Here is a 19,356-nt window from a genome sequence, read left to right on the forward strand (position 1 = left end):
AGGAATTTGTGGGAGAGGAAATTTTCAGATAAATAGCATCTGGGGAGATGCAGCCGGAGTGGACTGGGAAATAATTTAATAATAATAATTTATTAAATTTCTAGACCGCCCCCTCTCCCCGGAGGGACTCGGGGCGGTGTACAGGAATAAATTTAAAACATACAGACAATCATACAAACAGGTAAAAATAAATTAAACAACCCCTGTACAATTTATAAAAATTAAAAAACAGACCCTAAAACCAATCTTAAAAATTTAGAGATAGAACTGAGGTGGGATAGGTGGAATTAGGCCAAGCCGGCTAGCTGGAATAGGTGGGTTTTAAGTTTCTGGCGGAAGGAGCGGAGATCCGTAGTTATTCTAATGTCGGGGGGAGGTCATTCCAGAGGTTCGGGCCCATCACAGAGAAGGCCCTTCCCCTAGGCGTCTCCCGCTGGCACAGCCTAGTGGACGGCACCCGGAGGAGTCCCTCTCTGTGTGAGCGAATCGGCCGGAGGGATGTGTGGGGCAGGATACGATCCCGCAAATAACTAGGTCCTGTGCCATGGAGCGCCTTAAAAATGATGGTCAACATCTTGAAGCGCACCCGAAATGCCACAGGTAGCCAGTGCAGCCCGCGCAGGAGAGGTGTTACGTGGGAGTAACTAGAGACTCCTGAGACTGCCCGCGCGGCCGCATTCTGAACCAGCTGCAGCCTTCGGGTGCATCTCAAGGGGAGCCCCATGTAGAGAGCGTTACAGTAGTCTAGCCGGGACGTCACAAGCGCATGAGTGACTGTGCGAAGGGTGCTCCGGTCCAATAGGGGACGCAATTGGCGCACCAGGCAAACCTGGTGGAATGCCCCCCTGGCCACGGCTGTCACATGGTCATCCATGGACAACCGGGTATCCAGAAGGACGCCCAAATTGTGTACCCGATCCATGGGGGCCAGACGTTCGCCCACAATGGCCAGTGATGGAGTAAGCTGGTTGAACCGGGGCGCCGGTAGCTACAGCCACTCAGTCTTGGACTGGTTGAGCTTGAGTCTGTTACTTCCCATCCAGATCCGTACGGCTTCCAGACACCGGGACATCACTTCGATAGCATCGTTGGGGTGGTTTGGGGTAGAAATGTACAGCTGGGTATCATCCGTGTACAGATAGTAGTCTACCCCAAACCCACGAATGATCTCGGCCAGCAGCTTCATATATGTATTGAACAGGAGTGGCGAGAGGACCGACCCTTGTGGCACCCCACAAGAGAGCGGCCTCGAGGTCGACCTCTGACCCCCTGCCAACACAAATTGCACTCGGCCAGAGAGGTAGGAGGAGAACCACCGCAAAACGGTGCCCCTCACCCCCAACCCCTCCAGTCGATGCAATAGTATACCATGGTCGATGGTATCGAAAGCCTCCGAGAGATCTAATAGGACCAGGATGGAGGAGCAACCCCCATCTCTGGCCCTCCAGAGATCATCCACCAATGCGACCAATGCCGTCTCTGTGCTGTGGCCGGGCCGGAAACTGGACTGGCGCGGGTCCAGATAATCATTTTCCTCCAAGTGGCGCGGAAACTGTTGTGCCACCACACTCTCTAAAACCTTCGCCAGAAAGCAAAGGTTGGAGACGGGACGGTAGTTGGCTAACAGAGCTGGGTCCAGGGAAGGCTTCTTGAGGAGGGGCCTCACCACCGCCACTTTCAGGGCAGCCGGCAGAAACCCTTCACTCAAGGAAGTGTTGACTAACTCCTGGAGCCAGCCTCGTGTAACCTCCCAGGATGCCAGTACAAGCCAGGAGGGACACGGGTCCAATAAACATGTGGTGGCTCGCAGTCGCCTACGCAACCTGTCCATATCTTCGGAGGTAACAGAGTCAAACTCCTCCCAGAATGGGACCTCACGACCCGCCTCTGACGACCCTTCCAGACCACTAGTAGGGACCAACTCGCTTCGAATCTGAGCGATTTTGTCCTGCAGATACTCCCCAAATTCCTCTGCTCTGCCCTGCATAGGAGCTTCCCGCGGCCTCTGTTTGAGGAGGGAGCGGGTCACCCCAAACAGGGCGGCAGGGCGGTTATCTGCGGACGCAATAAGAGTGGCACAATACTGACGCTTGGCCACTCTTAAAGCCACAAGGTAAGTCCGTAAATGGGCTCTTACCTGAGTTCGGTCAGATTCAGAGCGTGATGATCTCCATCTGCTCTCTAGGTGTCTCTTGTGGCGCTTCATCACCCTCAGCTCCTAAGTAAACCAAGGAGCCAGGGTGGTTCGCTGCCACAAGAGAGGCCGCAAAGGCGCCACCCGGTCCAAGGCCCCAGCGGCCGCACTATTCCATGCAGCCACTAGTCCTCCGAATGGGTGTGGGTCAGGGCTACAGGAAATGGCCCGAGCTCCGTCTGGAACCTATCAGGTTCCATCAGGCGCCTGGGGTGGAACCATCTTGGGCACTCTGGTTCCGCCTCCCAGCGGTGGGGAGTAGCGGCTGGAAAGTCGAGCCCGAGCAGTGAGTGATCAGACCATGACAGGGGGGGGGGGGTGATAGCTAAATCCCCTATTCCCAGATCACTCCTCCATTGGCCAGAGACAAAAATAAGATCCAGTGTGTGTCCTCCCTCATGTGTGGGGGCCTGAATTATTTGGGTCAGGTCCATGGCTGTCATGGAAGCCATGAACTCCCGAGCTACTTCGGATGCCTCCCCGACCGATGGCAGGTTGAAGTCACCCATGACCAATAGTCTAGGCGTTTCAACTGCCATCTCGGCGATCACCCCAAGGAGCTCGGGCAGGGCTGCTGATGCATAGTGAGGAGCCAGGTATACAATTAGCAAGCCCAACTGCTTCCCTGGGCCCCACTTCACACACAGGGACTCACAACCGGTTATCTGTGGCACAGTGGTCTGTCTCGGCTCAAGACCTTCCCTCACAATGACCGCTACTCCACCACCCCTGCCTAGTGCCCGTGACTGATGAAATGCGTGGTAGCCTGGCGGGCACATTTCCACGAGGGGGAGGCCTCCCTCGTGGCCCAGCCAGGTCTCCGTAATTCCTGCCAGGTCCGGCTCCCCCTCCGACACCAGGTCGTTAATGAGGGGGGCTTTGTTGACAACGGACCTGGCATTGCATAGCATCAGCCTCAGGCCCTGGCTCTGTAGGTCCTGACCACCTAGATTGCGGGGGTTGGGACATATGACCGGCCGTACCCAACGACTGCGGTCTCCCAACCGGTGATGCGATCTCTGTCTACCCTCGCACCTGCCCCTCCTCACGACCGTTGGAATGGAAAGACCCTCTTTTGGAGTATCGCTACTCCCCCCCCTAGTGGCTCCGCTCCTTTCCTTAACTCCACCCGCCGGCTTGGCACTGGTCCCTCCCTCAGCCCGGCTAACCCCTCCCCCCGCCCTAGAACCCTCTAAAAAACAAATTAAATTTTTTGCTAAAAACCCCCTGAGGCCACGCCTCACCCAGAAAACTAATTCACGGCTGGAAAATGAAAGTCCCAGATCAACTTGAGCAGCTAAACATGAGTGATGCTCTCCCCCCCCCCCCTTCACTAGTAAAAGCTGCAATGGACTGGAGGACTGGAGTGGAGATAATTACTCCTTTCAAATAGCAATAAATGAAATGACCCATTACCCTGCAACTGAGTTGAAGACAGATTCCCTATCAAAATGGGAAATTCAACCCAGCCAGCAAGAAGGGATTTGGCCAGCATCTTTCACTTGCCAGCTACCACAAATTGGGCTGCAGCTTGTGAATGAAGCACCACCAATTTGGGCTTTTTTCCCAGAGTACGGATGGAAAAGATGACAGTGGGCACCTGCTTGGCCATCAGCATGGGAAAATCCTCCAAGCCAGCAGAGGGGGCCTTGGCCCATAACTCCTCCAAGCCAGCAGAGGGGGACTTGGCACACAACCTCCCCCCTGCAAGCCATTGTTGGTTGAACTGCAACCTGTGAATCAGGAACCCCCGAGTCTTAACCCCAGGTCATGGATGGAAGGGATGCCAGTGGGCACCTGCCCTCCATCAGCAGATGGCACTATGGCAGATAACTGGGCGGTGGCCAACCCAGGGATTGACCTCCCCACCTGTTCCAGTCTTCCCAGAAATGCCCCAACAGGTTCTTACCCCACCTTCCTACAGAGAAGCAATCTCCACAATGGAAGAAGGGTTTACCAAGGGGGGAGCTGCAAGATGGATAGCAGTCCAATGTGATGAGGCGGTTCTGAAGTTTAGAGATGTAACTAGGTTCCTTTCCTTGTGGGGGCCAATAAAATGCCACCGTTGCTATCAACTTGGCCACAGAGCATCAGAGTGCTTGGCTCCAGCTCCAATGCCACAAACGTGCACACCAACCACCACGGCGGTAAAGAGAAGGCCCCAGATGCCAGCAGAAAAGAGTCATCTGGGCCAACAACCTCTGGAAGAGGATCCCCAACCTAAGGTGACGAAAAGTCCCACCAATGGGGAGGTCTCAGAGAAGGAAAATGCCGAAGATGACCCAATGGTGAGTGCACCCATCCGCCCCTTCGCCTTCCAAGTCAACCTCCAAGTACCTGAGACGGGGATGGAAGGGGAAGGTTTTTTAAAAAAAGTTTTATTGCTTTTTTCAAATATTTTTGGGAAAAGGGTACATAAATGTGGAGAAAATTTTTGACATCATACAGAAGGTGGTACTTCCTCAGAGTCTTACATCTCTCTCTCATTTTATATATATCAAAATATCATTATTACTTACATATTAGCAGTTTAGGTTTACTTCAAATTCTTTAACATCTTCAATCCTACTTTATATCACTTCTAACCATTTCATTATATTAACAATTGCACTGTGTTTTTAAATCATTTCTGTGACCTAAGTCTCATTGCTGTCTCTTCTCCCCTGTCTGTTGGCTGAGCCATGGCTCCTCCCCCCCTTCATATCTTGTGCAGTGTCTCTTGTTTCATCTAGGAGGTTCTTGTGTTTTTCCATGAAGGCTTCTGCCTCCACTACTGTATTAATTCTCACTCTACCCCCCTCCCAGAAAATCAACAAGCCTTCTGGAATTAACCACCTAAACCAGATATGTTTTTCATATAATTTTTTAGTTAGAAAGAAGAATTTATTCCTCTTATCTCTTATACTTTTTGGTATCTGTTTCAGAATGGTTATTTCTTTGTCCTTGTATCTTAAAGGTTCCCCCCTTTGAACTCCTAGAATCTCATCTCTTGTGGTCTTTCTAAAAAATTTAACATGAACTTCCCTTGGAACATTGTGTGTTCTAGCATATGCTAAGTTGATTCTATATATCAGATCAATATCCCACCCTAGCTGTTGCTTATCTCTTTTAATATAATCTGCTAGCATTGTTGTCATATTCTCCCTTTAGTCTTTACCCTCCATTTCAGGTATGTTTTGAAATCTAAGAAAAAGAGACATCCTTTCGAATTCCATTTTTTCCAAATAATTCTCAATCCCAATATTTTTTTTGTAAAGCCTTCATCTCTTCTCCCACCCCCACAGCCCCCTCCTCCAGAGCATCTATTTTCTGGCTATTTTGTAAAGTCTGTTGTTTATTCTCTCTGAGTTCTTCCCTTAAGTCCGCCAGCTGTTTTTTATTTCGTCCTGCCCCTTTAAGATTGTCTGGAACATTTGTTGAAACATTTCTTGAGACTGCTGTTCCCCCTCGGAGGCTTTTGGTTGTAAAAAGGAAGATAGTTGTGTTTGTTGTGGAACAGGACTTGAAACAGAAGAAGATGGAGCCGATGCTGGTTTAGGAATGGGGGGCTTTTTCACAGGCATTGTGAAGTTCAGAGAAAGTTTATAAGTCTAGACAGAAAAGATGGCATCTTCAGGAGTGCGCTGTCAGGCGAGGTCTACAGGCAAACAAGGTCTAGTGTGGGATATCAGTCTTCAATACAGCTCCCCTCTAGTTGTAGTCAATTTCCCCAATCCAAGGAAGATTGTATAAAGAGATTCCTCTAGGGTTCACCAGGGTTTTATAGTTCCAACCCAGAAGATTTTTCAAAGACAACAGTTCATTTGTAACGGCAGCAAAAACGGGGGAAGAAGTGCCATTTTGGCTCAGCCCTCTCAGGAGATCGGAGAACAATCATTCAAAAAGTTTCCATTCATAGTTTATTAGGTCAGTTCACTTTCTTTCTTTTACAATTGTTCAAGAGAGTCATTACCCCATTGCTTGAAAGAAGTGAATATCAAAGAGTTTTTTCCCAGTTCTCTCTCTCTCCTCCGAGAGAGAGATCATTTAAAGCTGCTTTTCTGAGAGGGGGGGGGAAGAAAGACCCCCCTCTCCAATCTTAACACTTTGCCGAGATCAAAGAGTCTTAAGAAAGCTGCTAATCCTTGTTTACTTAATTGTTCAAAGAAGTAAGAAAAAGACCCCGGAGGAATTCCCCCCTCACCGCATTTCTGCTGTTGCCTTCACATGGAGCGTTTTCTTCCGATCTCCTCAGGACGAAGGCGCGCATGGCAAGCGCAGCCCCCAAAAGCCTCCCGGTGCCTAGGGCAAAGCTGGCAGCCCCCCTGTGGCCGCCGCCACTCCAGGGGGCTCCAACAAGAGAAGTTTCCCGATAAGCCAACGGGTCCCCCTGGGGGGGGGAGAGGTGGTTAGTTGTGTTATGTTAACTTTTATGTTATTCTCTTTTCAGGAAATGTTTTTCTTCTGAGGAGAGGCCGCCTGTCAGGCCTGCAGTTATATTCCTTTTTAGGATCTTTGGCCTGCCACACTCTCTATTATTTCATTATGCTGTTTCGTTAGTGTAGTAATTGGGAGGGAGAATATAAAGGAGTAGAATTGTGGAATGTGTTGTTGTCATTCCTTTCTAGAAGCCCAAGGCCATCTTTTGTTTCCGCACCTCTGCTTCTGACCAGAACTAGATGGGTGGAGATGCCAGTGTGGCCGAAGAAGATTGGACCATGTGATGGATTTATGGGTGTGGGGATACAATCATGAACTTTCAACTGGGTGGAATCCCGGGAAGCTTTTAGATTTGGGGTTTCCACAGATGTGCCAACATATCTATCTTATTAAATTGGAACTTTAAGGATAGCTCTGCCTTGGACTCTGATTTAATTCTGCATGATATTTGGAACGCTGATATTGGGCTAGTTTCCAGATGTTTGGTAGTCGGGAGATGTCATCACGTTTATTCATGTTGTGGGGGTGTTTTTCTATTTCAATAGCTTCCATAATTATTCTCTTGTTGAAATGTTCAGTTTTGGAGATCAATTTGGTTCTTTCAAAATCAATTTCATGTCCTGTTGCTTCAAGGTGCTGGAAGAGGGAGGAAGTTTTTTCTTCTTTTCTAACTGCATTCTTGTGTTCTGCGATGCGTGCATTTATTCTCCTATTAGTTTGTCCAATGTATGTGGCTGGGCAGATTTTGCATGATATTTCATCAACTCCTTGGTTTTCTAGTTGGATCTTGTCTTTGGGGTTTCTTAAGATGTTGGGTATTTTTTGGTCAGTGCCGAAGGCTGTCTTGATATTGTGTTTGTGGAGAATGTTGCTGATTTTATCTGTGGTGCCTTTGAAGTAAGGGAGGAGGGCAATGCCGTTGTCTTGTTCTGTGTCTCAGTTCTTGGGGGGTGTCTCCTTTTGGATTAGGTTGGTAATTGTATTTCTTTCAAATCCATTGGAAATCAATACGTTTGTGAGAGTGTGTAATTCAGTCTTTGTCAGCTAGGCATTTGGTTCTGGAGATGAGGGTCTTGGCTACGGAGTTGATCTGTGCAGGATGGTGATGGGATTGTGCATTTAAGTAGTGGTTGGTGTGTGTTTTTTTTCCGGTAGATGGTGTGTCCTAGGGAGCCATTGGGTTTTTTGTAGATTAGGACGTCCAGAAAGGGAAGTTGGTTGTTAGCTTCTATTTCCATAGTAAATTGTATTTTGGGGTGTAGGCTGTTCAGATGTGTGAGAAAGTTGTCCAGTTTTTCCTTCCCGTGTGGCCAAATTATGAAAGTGTCATCTACATATCTAAGCCAGAGTTTGGGTTTGTGTTCAGATTTATCTAAGGCGTTGGTTTCAAAATGTTCCATGTATAGGTTTGCGATGATGGGTGAGAGGGGTGATCCCATAGGTACTCCTTCTATCTGTTTGTATCTTTGTCCATTGTGGATGAAGTATGTGTTGATTAGGCAGTGGTTGGTCAGATCTAGGATGTGCTTAGGGGAGTTGTATTTGTTTTGGATAGCTGTCAAGGCTTTTTTAATAGGCACTTGGGTGAAGAGGGATATGACATCAAAGCTCATGAGTAGGTCGCTGGGTTGTAGATTTTGTTTCTTATTGTTTCTATGAAGTGGAGTGAGTTTTCTACGGGTGAGGTGATGGATTCTTTGTAGGGCTGAAGTTGTTTAGCAAGAAATTTGGCAAGATTCTGTAGAGGTGAGCCTATGGAGCTGAGTATGGGCCTGAGTGCTGTTCCTTCTTGTGTATCTTGGGGAGGCCATAGAGCTTGGGGCGTCTGGATGATTTTTCTCTGGGGATGATTCTTTGCTGGATCTCTTCACTGATGGGAGAGGCTTTTATTTTGGATTTGGTGTTTTTTTCCAGGTAGGTGGTGGGGTCTGTGTTTAGAGGTTTGTAATCAGGGTCTTGGAGTAGGTTGGATAGTTTGGGTTGGTAGTCAGATGTGTTCATCACCACAGTGGCGTTACCTTTGTCTGCTGGGAGAATGATTATGTTGTTGTCTTTCCTCAAGTTGGTGAGTGTTTTTTGTTCTTCTTTATGTAAGTTGCTTCTGGGTGGTTTACTGGAGCAGAGGGCATTGGTGACTTCAAGTATGGTTTTACTGGCTTCATCTGGGTTGATTTTGGTTAGGGTAGCTTCAACTCCGCATATGATGTTTTCAGAGGGGATGCATTTGGGGGCGACTGCAAAGTTGAATCCTTTGGAAAGGACATTGGTTTCTGCTATGGTGAGGGTCATGTCTGATATGTTATGTACTGTTTGTTTCATGAGTTGCTGTGGAGGGGGGTTAGGCTCCTGGTGTTTTTCTAGTCTGTGGAATTTGTTGATGTGTTTGTCTGTCTTGTGGGAGGTTTCTGTTTTGGCTCTCCTAGGGCTAGTTGTTTGGATTTGTCCCAGAGTGCTGGGTGGATTTTGTTACTGAGTTTGAGCTGAAGCATGAGTAGGTTCCTGTTGGTTTGGTCTAGTAGGAATCTTTTCCTGTGGAGTTCGTTTCTGATTAGGGCTAATTCAGTTCTTTTCAGGATCCTTTCAGCGGCTGAGGTTTTAGAATGGAATTTTAGTTGGAAGCATATGGGGATCACGTTTTGTCTCGGCAGTTGCATAGGAACGTGAGGCCACATAAGATGGTGGCCCTTCGGACTTCGAGTTTCTCGTAGGTCCTGGTCAGCAGGAAGGATTCCTCCCCGTAGAGGTAAGATATTTGTTTTTGTAGATTTTCACGGGTACAGATATGCAGGTCTTGGCGTATTCGGGTCTTTTCCCATGTAAGATTGAGAGTATCTTGGCAACATTCAACGAGGTCCCACTCGCCATCTTCAGGCTGGTGCCTTCAGCTTCGTGCTTGTGCGAGCAAAGCATGATCAGAGCTGCCGTCTTTCTATAAATATTGGTGGGGAGTGGGGAATGCTGGCTTTGTTGCTGTAATTGGTTGGCTGTGTTGCAACATCTTGATTAGTTGATGGAGTTGTTGTTTGCAGATTAGTCAGCTGTTTCGTAACATCCTATGTGGCTGAGGTACTGGCTGTGTGCCTATTGTTCTTTTGTGTTGTAACGACCTGAGTAATGGGCTGTGTGATGACATTCTGAGCTCTATTGCAGTGATATCCTGAGTCCTGTGCTGCAACCTCCTGGGGAGTTGGCTGTGTTGTAACATCCTGAGCCTTTGCGTTGTAACCTCCTGAGTTCTGTGATGTAATGTCCTGAGCTGTGGTGTGGCTGTGGTGTAACATCCCAGGCTTCCGTTTGGCTCCGAGTTTGCGGTCTGGCCATGTGTTCATGGCATGTGTCAGTTTGCTTTGGGTGGGGGTCGGAGGGGGGTGCAGCAGTTGGTGATGCCGCCGTGGTTTGGCTTCTGGATGGTGGTTGCAATTGGTCTATGGGATGGGTTTGGGTTTGAATCTGGTGAGGGTGATTAGTGGTTGCGTCCTGTGTTGTTCTGGGTCCGGTGTCAGTTTTCATGGCTGGGACTCGTTTGTTGACTAGGGCTGGTTTCCAAATGTCTGTCAGGCGGGAGGTATTGTCACATTTATTCATGTTGTGGGGGTGTTTTTCTATTTCGATAGCTTCCATAATTACTCTCTTGTTGAAGTGTTCAGTTTTGGAGATTAATTTGGTTCCTTCAAATCGATTTCATGTCCTGTTGCTTTAAGGTGCTGGAAGAAGGAGGAAGTTTTTTCTTCTTTTCTAGCGATGCGTGCATTTATTCACCTATTCGTTTGTCCAATGTATGTGGCTGGGCAGATTTTGCATGGTATTTTGTAGACTCCTTGGTTTTCTAGCTGGATTTTGTCTTTGGGGTTTCTTAAGATGTTGGCTATTTTTTGGTCAGTGCCAAAGGCTGTCTTGATATTGTGTTTGTGGAGAATTTTGCTGATTTTATCTGTGGTGACTTTGATGTGTATATACCTTTTATGTATATATTTCCAATAATATATCTCCTTATTATAATAATTGTATAACATATAAAGTTTACATGAAAACAGCTCACAATAACCAGCCAAAATCATTTAGCCAACAAAATCCACCATAAAACGAGAGACTTTGACATGCATAGACCACTGTTTATTTAGTTTGTTATTTTTTATGCATAAGAGCTATTGCAAACAGGAAAAAAATTGAGTGATCTCATGCGTACCATAGGCTTAGAACACCCTAGGGCCTTGATGGCAAACCTATGGCACGCGTACCACAGGTGGCACATGGAGCCATATCGGTGGGCACACGAGCTCATACAAAGGTTAGAATCTATGATTTTTAGAGTATCCCCAAGTCCCCAATTTGCACTGCAGTGAAGAACATTTCTTCGATAAGCGTGTCTGAGAATTACTGGCAACCTCTGTCTTCTGGCACTGCAACTCCCATTAAGACAGGCTGGCACAGTTTAATGCCTGCAGATGGCACCCAGTTGGCAAAGGCTTCTCTGAAACTTGCCAGGCTTATTAAGTGAGAGTTTGTCTAAGATTTGAACATAACTTATTTCATTAAATATTATTACATCTTTAACAAAAAGCAATCAAAATAGGAACAAGGTAAAAGCATACTCATTCAGGAAAAAAAATGAAAATATACAGTAATCTTATGTAACTAGCGTTAGTCAAATCAAATGAGATTTATTTAAATATAGTCATTAACCAGCAAGATAAAAACATAGCAGCAATGACCAAATAATGTATATGAAAAGCAGTGTATCAATCAAATAAACCTAAAAATTAATACAAAAATGGGAAAAAAGGAAAAATTGAGCAAGATGTAGTAAAACAAGATAAAATAAAAATGGAACAAACAAGAAAAGAATGAGAAAAATGTATAATTTCATCACTTCAAGGTTAGGACATTTAATATGCGTACTTGTGGAAATCACTGCATATAGAAATGTAGCAATTGCACTAGTATGATTATGGTCCAATTCGCGAGAACTTTTCTCAATTTATCTGTCTCACCAGACACCAGCACCATTCTTTGGGCTCAAATAGTTAGCAGAGTCAGACCTGTGATTGATTTTTGTTTTTGATACTGATTTTGATCTAAATATTTTAGTTGTTTGCTATGAAATGCTGCAGATAATCTTTCAGCAATTGTGGCAGTAAAAACTGTAAAATAAATACACATGTATCCCAAAATTCCATTTTGCCTTCCTCCTTAGAATTATATGCTCAATTTCTCTCAATATTTGACAATCTAGTTATGTTTGATTAAGGTGCATTTGATACAATAGACTCTACTGCAATCATCACTATGCACCCACCTTTATAGTTGGAGTGACAAGCATGCCTCCCGCTGGATTCATTTCTATTCTGGTTTGGAACAAGGTTTTCTGCTTCCGTGGAAAATCCTGAACCAAGATGTCAAGCGGTTTCGGAGCATTTTCTCCATGTGCCTCCACCAAAATTTGCTCATCTGTATCTGTTCGCAGAACACCAGGGGTAATGAGGGTGTAGCTGCAGAAGAAGAAAAGAATATCTCCTTTTAGTCTGCTTAGGAAAAGTGTGTAATTTGATGAAGTTTCTTCCTAATCTTTTCTTTTAGAAAAGTGAAGAAATAAATTGTTAAAGATGTGACACAGAAAGCTTTCAAATAAAGTTGAAAAATGAATAAATCTATTGTATCTTTATATCACCCAAAAGATATTTGGGATGCTGGGGGTTTTTTAGTTATAAAATGAGACTGACTAACCTGTGTGGCATTGTAATGGAATCAATACATTATAATGAACAACACAGTGCCCCTTTGCAGAGTAAAGGGCCATCTTTTCTATGAAAGAACAGAGCTTGATCTAAGATTTGAAAAATAGAATTGTGTCTTCATCCAAGTTCAGGCAGTCCCCAGCCTGCATGCAATTTTCCAGTAACTCTATCTGCAGATCCAGTCACCTCAAACTACATGGCTGAAATTTGGCTGCAAAATGGCTAGATTTTGACAAAGTGAGATCAACCTGTTTTTTGGAGATAATGATTCCCATCTTTAACCTCCAACTCTTGCCTAAAATGAGGTGAAAATTTCCACTCTTTTGAGAGCTGGTTTGTAGTTTTCTGCATCTGGGCTGCTGCACACAGAGGGTTTGCCTGGGTTTGCAGTTCATTCTTCCACATAGAGCCCTATCAATCAGAATAGAACTGGAAGGGACCTTGGAGGTCTTCTAGTTGAACCACAGGCTCAAGCAGGAGACCCTATATCATTCCAGACAAGTGACTGCCCAGTTTCTTCCTAAAAACCTCCAAGAACCTCCCACAACTTTTGGAAGCAAGCTGTTCCACTGGTTAATTGTTCTCACTGTCAGGAAGTTTCTCCTTAATTCCAGGTTGCTTCTCTCCTTGATTAGTTTCCATCCATTGTTTCTTGTCCTGCCCTCCATTGCATGGGAAAATAAGTTGACTCCCTCCGCTTTGTGGCAACATCTCAGATACTGGAATACTGCTATCATGTCCCCTCTAGTCCTTCTTTTCTCTAGACCAGGGGTGTCAAACTCACATCGTCAGAGCGGCATAACATGATGTATCAAGACTTTTCCACCAGTGGTGGGGTTCAAATTTTTTTACTACCAGTTCTGTTAATATGGAATAATATAATATGGGATAATAGGAATCTTAAATATATGTAACTGTCTTTATAATGGAGCATGTTAAGAGTTCTGTAAGAGGAAAGCTTTAGTTTGAAGATTAAGGATTTGCAAGAGGAAGCTTAAATCACACCTAGCCAAACAACAAAAATTGAAGACAGGAAGCAAGTACCTGTGAATTACTAGAAAAACCACATTTTATTTTAGCTTTGAGAGAAGGAAAAGGGAGGGCTTGTGGGGGGAAGCCTGTCAGATCTATAATAGTGTTGCAAACGAATCCTTCTGGATTCAGTCTGTTGCTCCTCTGTGTAGCCACTGAACTTTGCGCAAATAAACCTTTTCTGTTTGATCCCGGAATTCTGTGTCAGTTCCTATATTCCATAATACTGTGGGCCTGGCAGGGGAAGGATAGTGTGGGCTGGCATGACTTAGTGGGCGTGGCAGGGGAAGGATAGTGTAAAAGCCCCATTTCCTCCCGATCAGCTGGAACTCGGGAGGCAGAGAATAGATGGGGGCAGGGCCAGTCAAAAGTGGTATTTACCAGTTTAGCCAAACTACTCAAAATTTCCACTACTGGTTCTCCAGAACTGGTCAGAACCTGCTGAATACCACCTCTGTTTTTCCTGCTTTGCTAAACGGGGTATGGGCATGGCCAGCGCGTGATGCATCCAGCCCGCAGGCTAGGAGTTTGACAGCCCTGCTCTGGACTAGCCAAACCCAAATCCTGCAACTGTCCTTCGTATGTTTTCTTCATATGTTTTTGGCTGTTGCACACAGAGGGCTTACTTGGCTATGCAGTTCACTTTTCCACAGAGAACCTCAAATCAGGTTCATCATCATTAGATTTATATCCTGCTTTTGTTTTCTACAAATCAAGACAGCAGCATATATAAGTTTGTTGCCTTCTAGTTTTCCACTCTGGGAGGTGAATTGGGCTGAGAAAGGGACTGGCCCAAAGTTACCTGCCTAAGGAAGCGCTAGAACTCATAGACTCCTGATTTCCAGGCCAGGACTTTAATCCCCACATCAAACATATACTAGTGTTAAAGCAGTGCCTACCCACTTGATCCAGCATTTTCCAAAGGCAGCCTTCAGTTCTACAAATTTGGTTTAGTTTGTCAGCCCCAAGTAAGGGCCAGGAGGAAGAGAATGGTATTGTGATACCATTTTGTAATACTGGAATGTCAAGGCCTTTACAGAACATGCAGGGAAAGAAATGGGAGGTTTTGTTACTAACACCATAAGCATATTTATTACAAAAGCAAAAGTAAAGCAATGGAGAAAAGAGAAATATTTTTAGATGGCAGATTAATGAACACATTATCTTGTGTGAATGGGAGATTAAAGCTGTGTAAATCAAATCAATCTCATGTTGTATATTGCAAACAAATGCCTTGTTATCATGAATTGATATCTTCAGTCACATTTTATTGGCTCTGGCTATGTTTGCATTTAAACAGAGCAATTTGACAGTGAGGCCTGCTGGCATTTCTTCCTTGCAGTCTGATTACATGCACAGTTTCACTTAAACTGTCTGCTGCAGTGTAATTTAATTGGCTTCTCAGAGCTATCTAGTTACTTTTGCAAACTATGGGGTATATGGAGATTGGAGTAACCAATAGCTCTTGCAGGAATGTATCCCCACATAGACACAATAGATAATAGATAATAAAGATTGCATTTGCACTATGATATCAGAGTGCAAGAATCAAATGATTGTCAGAATTGACTGTTGCCTTATTTAGATTATGCCCATGTGTAGGAAAGTCAGGTATTGAGCAGAGACGCAATAGAGGCAGGACAGGAATCCGCAATGGCACAGCCAATTTCAAGCTGAGGTTCATTTCTGAGAAAGAAATATTGTGCCCGTGAGCCTGGAAGTGGCATTAGAAACTCATGCATGACTCCGGCTATTAAAATTTTGCAGTGCTTGGGGAGGTTAAGACAAATCCCTTGTGTGTCCAATCACACTTGGCCCAAAAAATGTTCTGTTCTGTTCTGTTCTGCAAGAAACAATTCTTTATGTATACATTTCGTTTAAAAAAAATCAGTGCAGTCATGTGTATGATCCTCAGGATCTGCCTCGTGCCAATTATCTTCAGGTGGTCTTCTCTTTCTTTTGACAGACTCCTGTGGCCTACCTGAGGCTGAGGCCTTCGCTCTTTAGGCAGCTTCAGAGAAAGCTCTCCCACAGCCTCTGCAGCCCCACAAAAATCCGTGAAACCTCATTCCTTTGTGCTCTGATTTTTGAGGCTTCGGAAGCTGTATGAGAACATGCTCCTCTTGCCTGGAGAGACAGAGACTTCCCCACACAAGAACTGACCTTGGAAAACCACTTTGAAGACTAATTTTTGGGTGTTGGTGAAGGATGGCGTGTGACCCAAAAATGTTGTGCCTTTTACACATGTGTCATAGATTTACCACCACAGTATAGCTAAAATATATGAAAGTTTATATGAAATACACTCCTGTGTATTTATAATTCAACCATCTCACCTAAAAGGGATATGTTAAAGAATTAAATAGCCTTAATGTTTTCATAGCTAGTCTTAAACAGCCAGGTCAAGTGATGGATTCTTGACAAGGAAACATATCAACATCTTCTTTACAGCTGAGGGCATCATCCATCACTCAAGGATGAATGTGCCACCTCCTGTATCCAGCTACCCTTTCCTCTCTAGTTGTACATATCAGCCTGGAGGGCCCAGATCTACTTTACAGATGACTGAGCTCATTCCACAGATGATCATGTCTAGTGCAGTGCTACAGGCCTGGACAAATCCCAGATGATTTAGCATGATGTTACTTCTTGTGTATCATGAGAAGACCTTGCCCATCCAGCATCCAACTTAGAGCAGATATGAGAATATCAAATGCCTAAACTTGTATCCATATAAATTTCCTTGGATTAACTAAAGTGTTCCTCCCCTTGAACCAAGAATTGAAACGAAATATTTTGCAAAATCTTGAATCTCCAGGAACCTATGCAAGAGTCCTTTTTATAGACTTCAGCTCAGCATTCAATACCATCATTCCAGAAATTCTTCTCTCTAGACTTATTCAGTTAGCAGTGCTATCCATAGTTGTAGGTGGATTATTTGGTTTTTGACAGATAGGAAGCAACAGGCAAAGCTAGGAAAAAGCACACTGAATATCCAGCAATTAGCATAGATGGCCCTGGGGGCTGTGGTCTCTCCATTGCTCTTCTCTATATATACCAATGATTGCATTTCTAGGGATCCCTCTGTGAAAGTACAGGTAGCCCTTGACTTACAACCACAATTGAGCTCAAAATTTCTGTTGCTTAGCGAGACATTTGTTAAATGAATTTTGCCCCATTTTAGGACCCTTCTTGCCAGTTAAGAATCACTGCAGTTACTAAGTTAGTAAGATGGTTGTTAAGTGAATTTGGCCTCCCCATTGCACTTTGCTTGTCAGAAGGCCACAAAAAGTGACCACATTAGTTAAAAACACTGCAACTGTCATAAATATGGGTCAGTTACCAAACATCTGAATTTTGATCATGTGACCATGCAGATGCTACAAAGTGTGAAAAATGGTCATAGATCACTTTTTCAGTGTTGTTGTAACTTTGAACTGTCACTAAACAAACTGGCTACCTATACTGAAGTTTGCAGATGATACAAGAGTTGAGGGTCTCATTTGAGACAGCGATGAGCCTGCATATGATGGGAATTCGAACAACTGGTCCTGTAGTGCAGCTGGAACAATCTGGTGCTGAACATGCTTAAAACTGTGGAGATGGAATTTTAGGAGGAGCCCTTTTAGTCTACACCTCTTACTATATTTGATAGCACAGTATTAGCTGTAGAATCCTTCATGTTTTGTGGTTCTATAATCTCCCAGGATTTGCAATGGTCACCAAACATTAGAACCATCATTACAAGGAGCAACAAAGAATGTTCCTCCTACATCAACTTAGGAAGTTCAGACTGCAACAGGAGCTGTTGATACAATCTTACAGAGGAATTGTTGAGTCTGTCACCTGTACTTTTACAAACAAATTGAAGCAATTTTCAGTACAGCTGAGCTTCACATATTACATCAAACCCAGAAGTTACCGCTGCCCCTAATTAAGGAAGCACAACCTATCAGCACCAAAACTTATTGTGTTTACCAATTTGTTTGTAATTGTGGAGACAATTACATTGGCAGAACTGATAGGTGTTTGGCTTTCAGAATAAAAGAGCATCTTCCAAAATGGGTGCAGACAGTCTTGAGTAATCCAACAACAAAAGCAAATCATGGCCATAAAATCCCTTCTTCAGCCATTGCAAGACACTTACTAGCTATGGGCCATCAGGTGGCGCCAAACTCTATTTAAAGTTCTACTGTGCTGCAGGAACTCTAGTTTTGCTGAGGTGATTGCCATTAACTGTTTGAAGCCTCCCTTGTGCATGCAGAAACAGCTTTATGTCAATCTACGCCTCCCATGGGCATAAGGTTTGTGATTGGTTGCTTTCCTGCATACCTTATAGGCTTAATTAATGCTCTTGCTAGATCTTATATTTGAGGAGGAGTTTAACTGTGTTATTGTAATGTGGGTACTGATGAGTCAATATGAAATGTTTGCATCTACCTCTGTTCATTTTTTGGCTGAATTGTTGAAATTATTAAACAGGACAAATTGTTTTAATGAATTAATTATCATATCAGTGGTCATATTCTGAAGGAAAAGGTAGGCTTGCCCAAAATCACAAACCTCACTATTTACAATACCATTTGAACACATACTCCCAACACAGATCCTGCCTTTCCAATTACTTTCATAAAGTGAAAAGGAAGTGGATTGTTGATTATAATAGGTTTACTCCTGTCATGGGAATATATTGGACTTTCTAAGAAAGTTCCAAAGTGTTTGGAGACACCTGCAAGTAAATTCATTACTCTATAAAGCACCTTGGACATGATAGCTCTGCTTAGCACAGACTGTCAAGCCCACAAGTCTTTGTTACACCTGCAAGGAAATTCATTACCTTGCAAAGGACCACAAGGCTACACCAGCACTGCTTTACTTCCCCTGCTGAAATATCTATGATACTTACAGATCCCCGTAGGAAGATGCTGGAAAAGCAATCAATAGAGCAGCTACCAGATAGAGAGCCAGCCCCTCCATTGTAGTCCAGAGAGACCAGAGAAGTGCTGACAACTCCAGTATTTATCCAGAGAGCCTGCTTGAATCCCCTTTGCAATTGCTGAATGTTTAATCAGTACAGAAATTGGGGGGGGGGGCTTGAATAACTAGGACATTTCAGAGGAAATTTTAAAAAAACGTACACTGGATTATTTGTCCTCACCCGGGTTTCAATGCAATGACTAAATAGCAGTATTTATGCAATTTGGTTTTGATATTCTGCTATTACATCTGCAAATATTCCTTTATTTTGTGTTCACAAACTTACTTTGCCCCTCTCCCTCACAGACATATTTGGAAAGGGTTTTAAAGTAGCCCAATTTGTGGGTACAACTTCTTACCCCAAAGTCTGTTCTAAACATATCACAGTAATTCTACTAAGGCATTACTGTTGTTTCCACAGGTTTTTGGAGCAGGAAATGACACATATTTGGAAGTGATCTACTTGGGAAGCTGGTGATATGGAACTCTGATGATGATTTTTGATGTGATTCTAATCATATGTTTGAATATGTTAGAAATTATTTGTGTTTAGATATAAAGAGCCTAGAGTGTTTCATGAAGCAGACAATGCTAAGTGAAAAAACATATGAATGAATGAATGAATGAATGAATGAATGAATGAATGAATGAATGAATATAAGCGAGCAAGCAATAAAGGAATCTAGTTAACTACACAGTATCGTTTTACCCTTTTTATGGCTAGTAATACCTTGGATGTGTGTTCTGGCAGGGCACTACACAAAGAGGAATGAAAATAATGTTATCCTATCTGTTGTGTCCAACTCTTGGCAATTCTATAGGCCAGGTCTCTCCACATCTTCCAATCTTGTACTACTTCTTTGAGTTGTTCTATGCTCTAGCTGGTGTCAGCTTTGATGGTGTCCAGCCACCACGTTCTTTGGCAGCCTGGTTTCCTTTTAGCACTAACTTTTCTGAAAACGTAATTGTTTTCTCCAGTAAATTCCTCCATGCAACATG

At 44.1% G+C, this 19,356-nt stretch overlaps 1 protein-coding gene across 2 annotated transcripts in view; it reads right to left on the reverse strand.

The window, feature by feature from the left end:
- The window catches only part of LOC309389037 (complement C3-like), a 213,395-nt gene that overhangs the window by 180,191 nt on the left and 13,848 nt on the right, over positions 1-19,356 (reverse strand). For both annotated transcript variants that reach the window (XM_081946931.1, XM_081946932.1), the window contains exon 2: positions 11,910-12,102. In XM_081946931.1, the coding sequence (XP_081803057.1) occupies positions 11,910-12,102 (193 nt within the window). The remainder of the gene's footprint in view (positions 1-11,909; positions 12,103-19,356) is intronic.

This window comes from Natrix helvetica (genome assembly GCF_964273705.1).
Source record: "Natrix helvetica genome assembly, chromosome: 1".
Lineage (NCBI taxonomy): Eukaryota > Metazoa > Chordata > Lepidosauria > Squamata > Natricidae > Natrix > Natrix helvetica.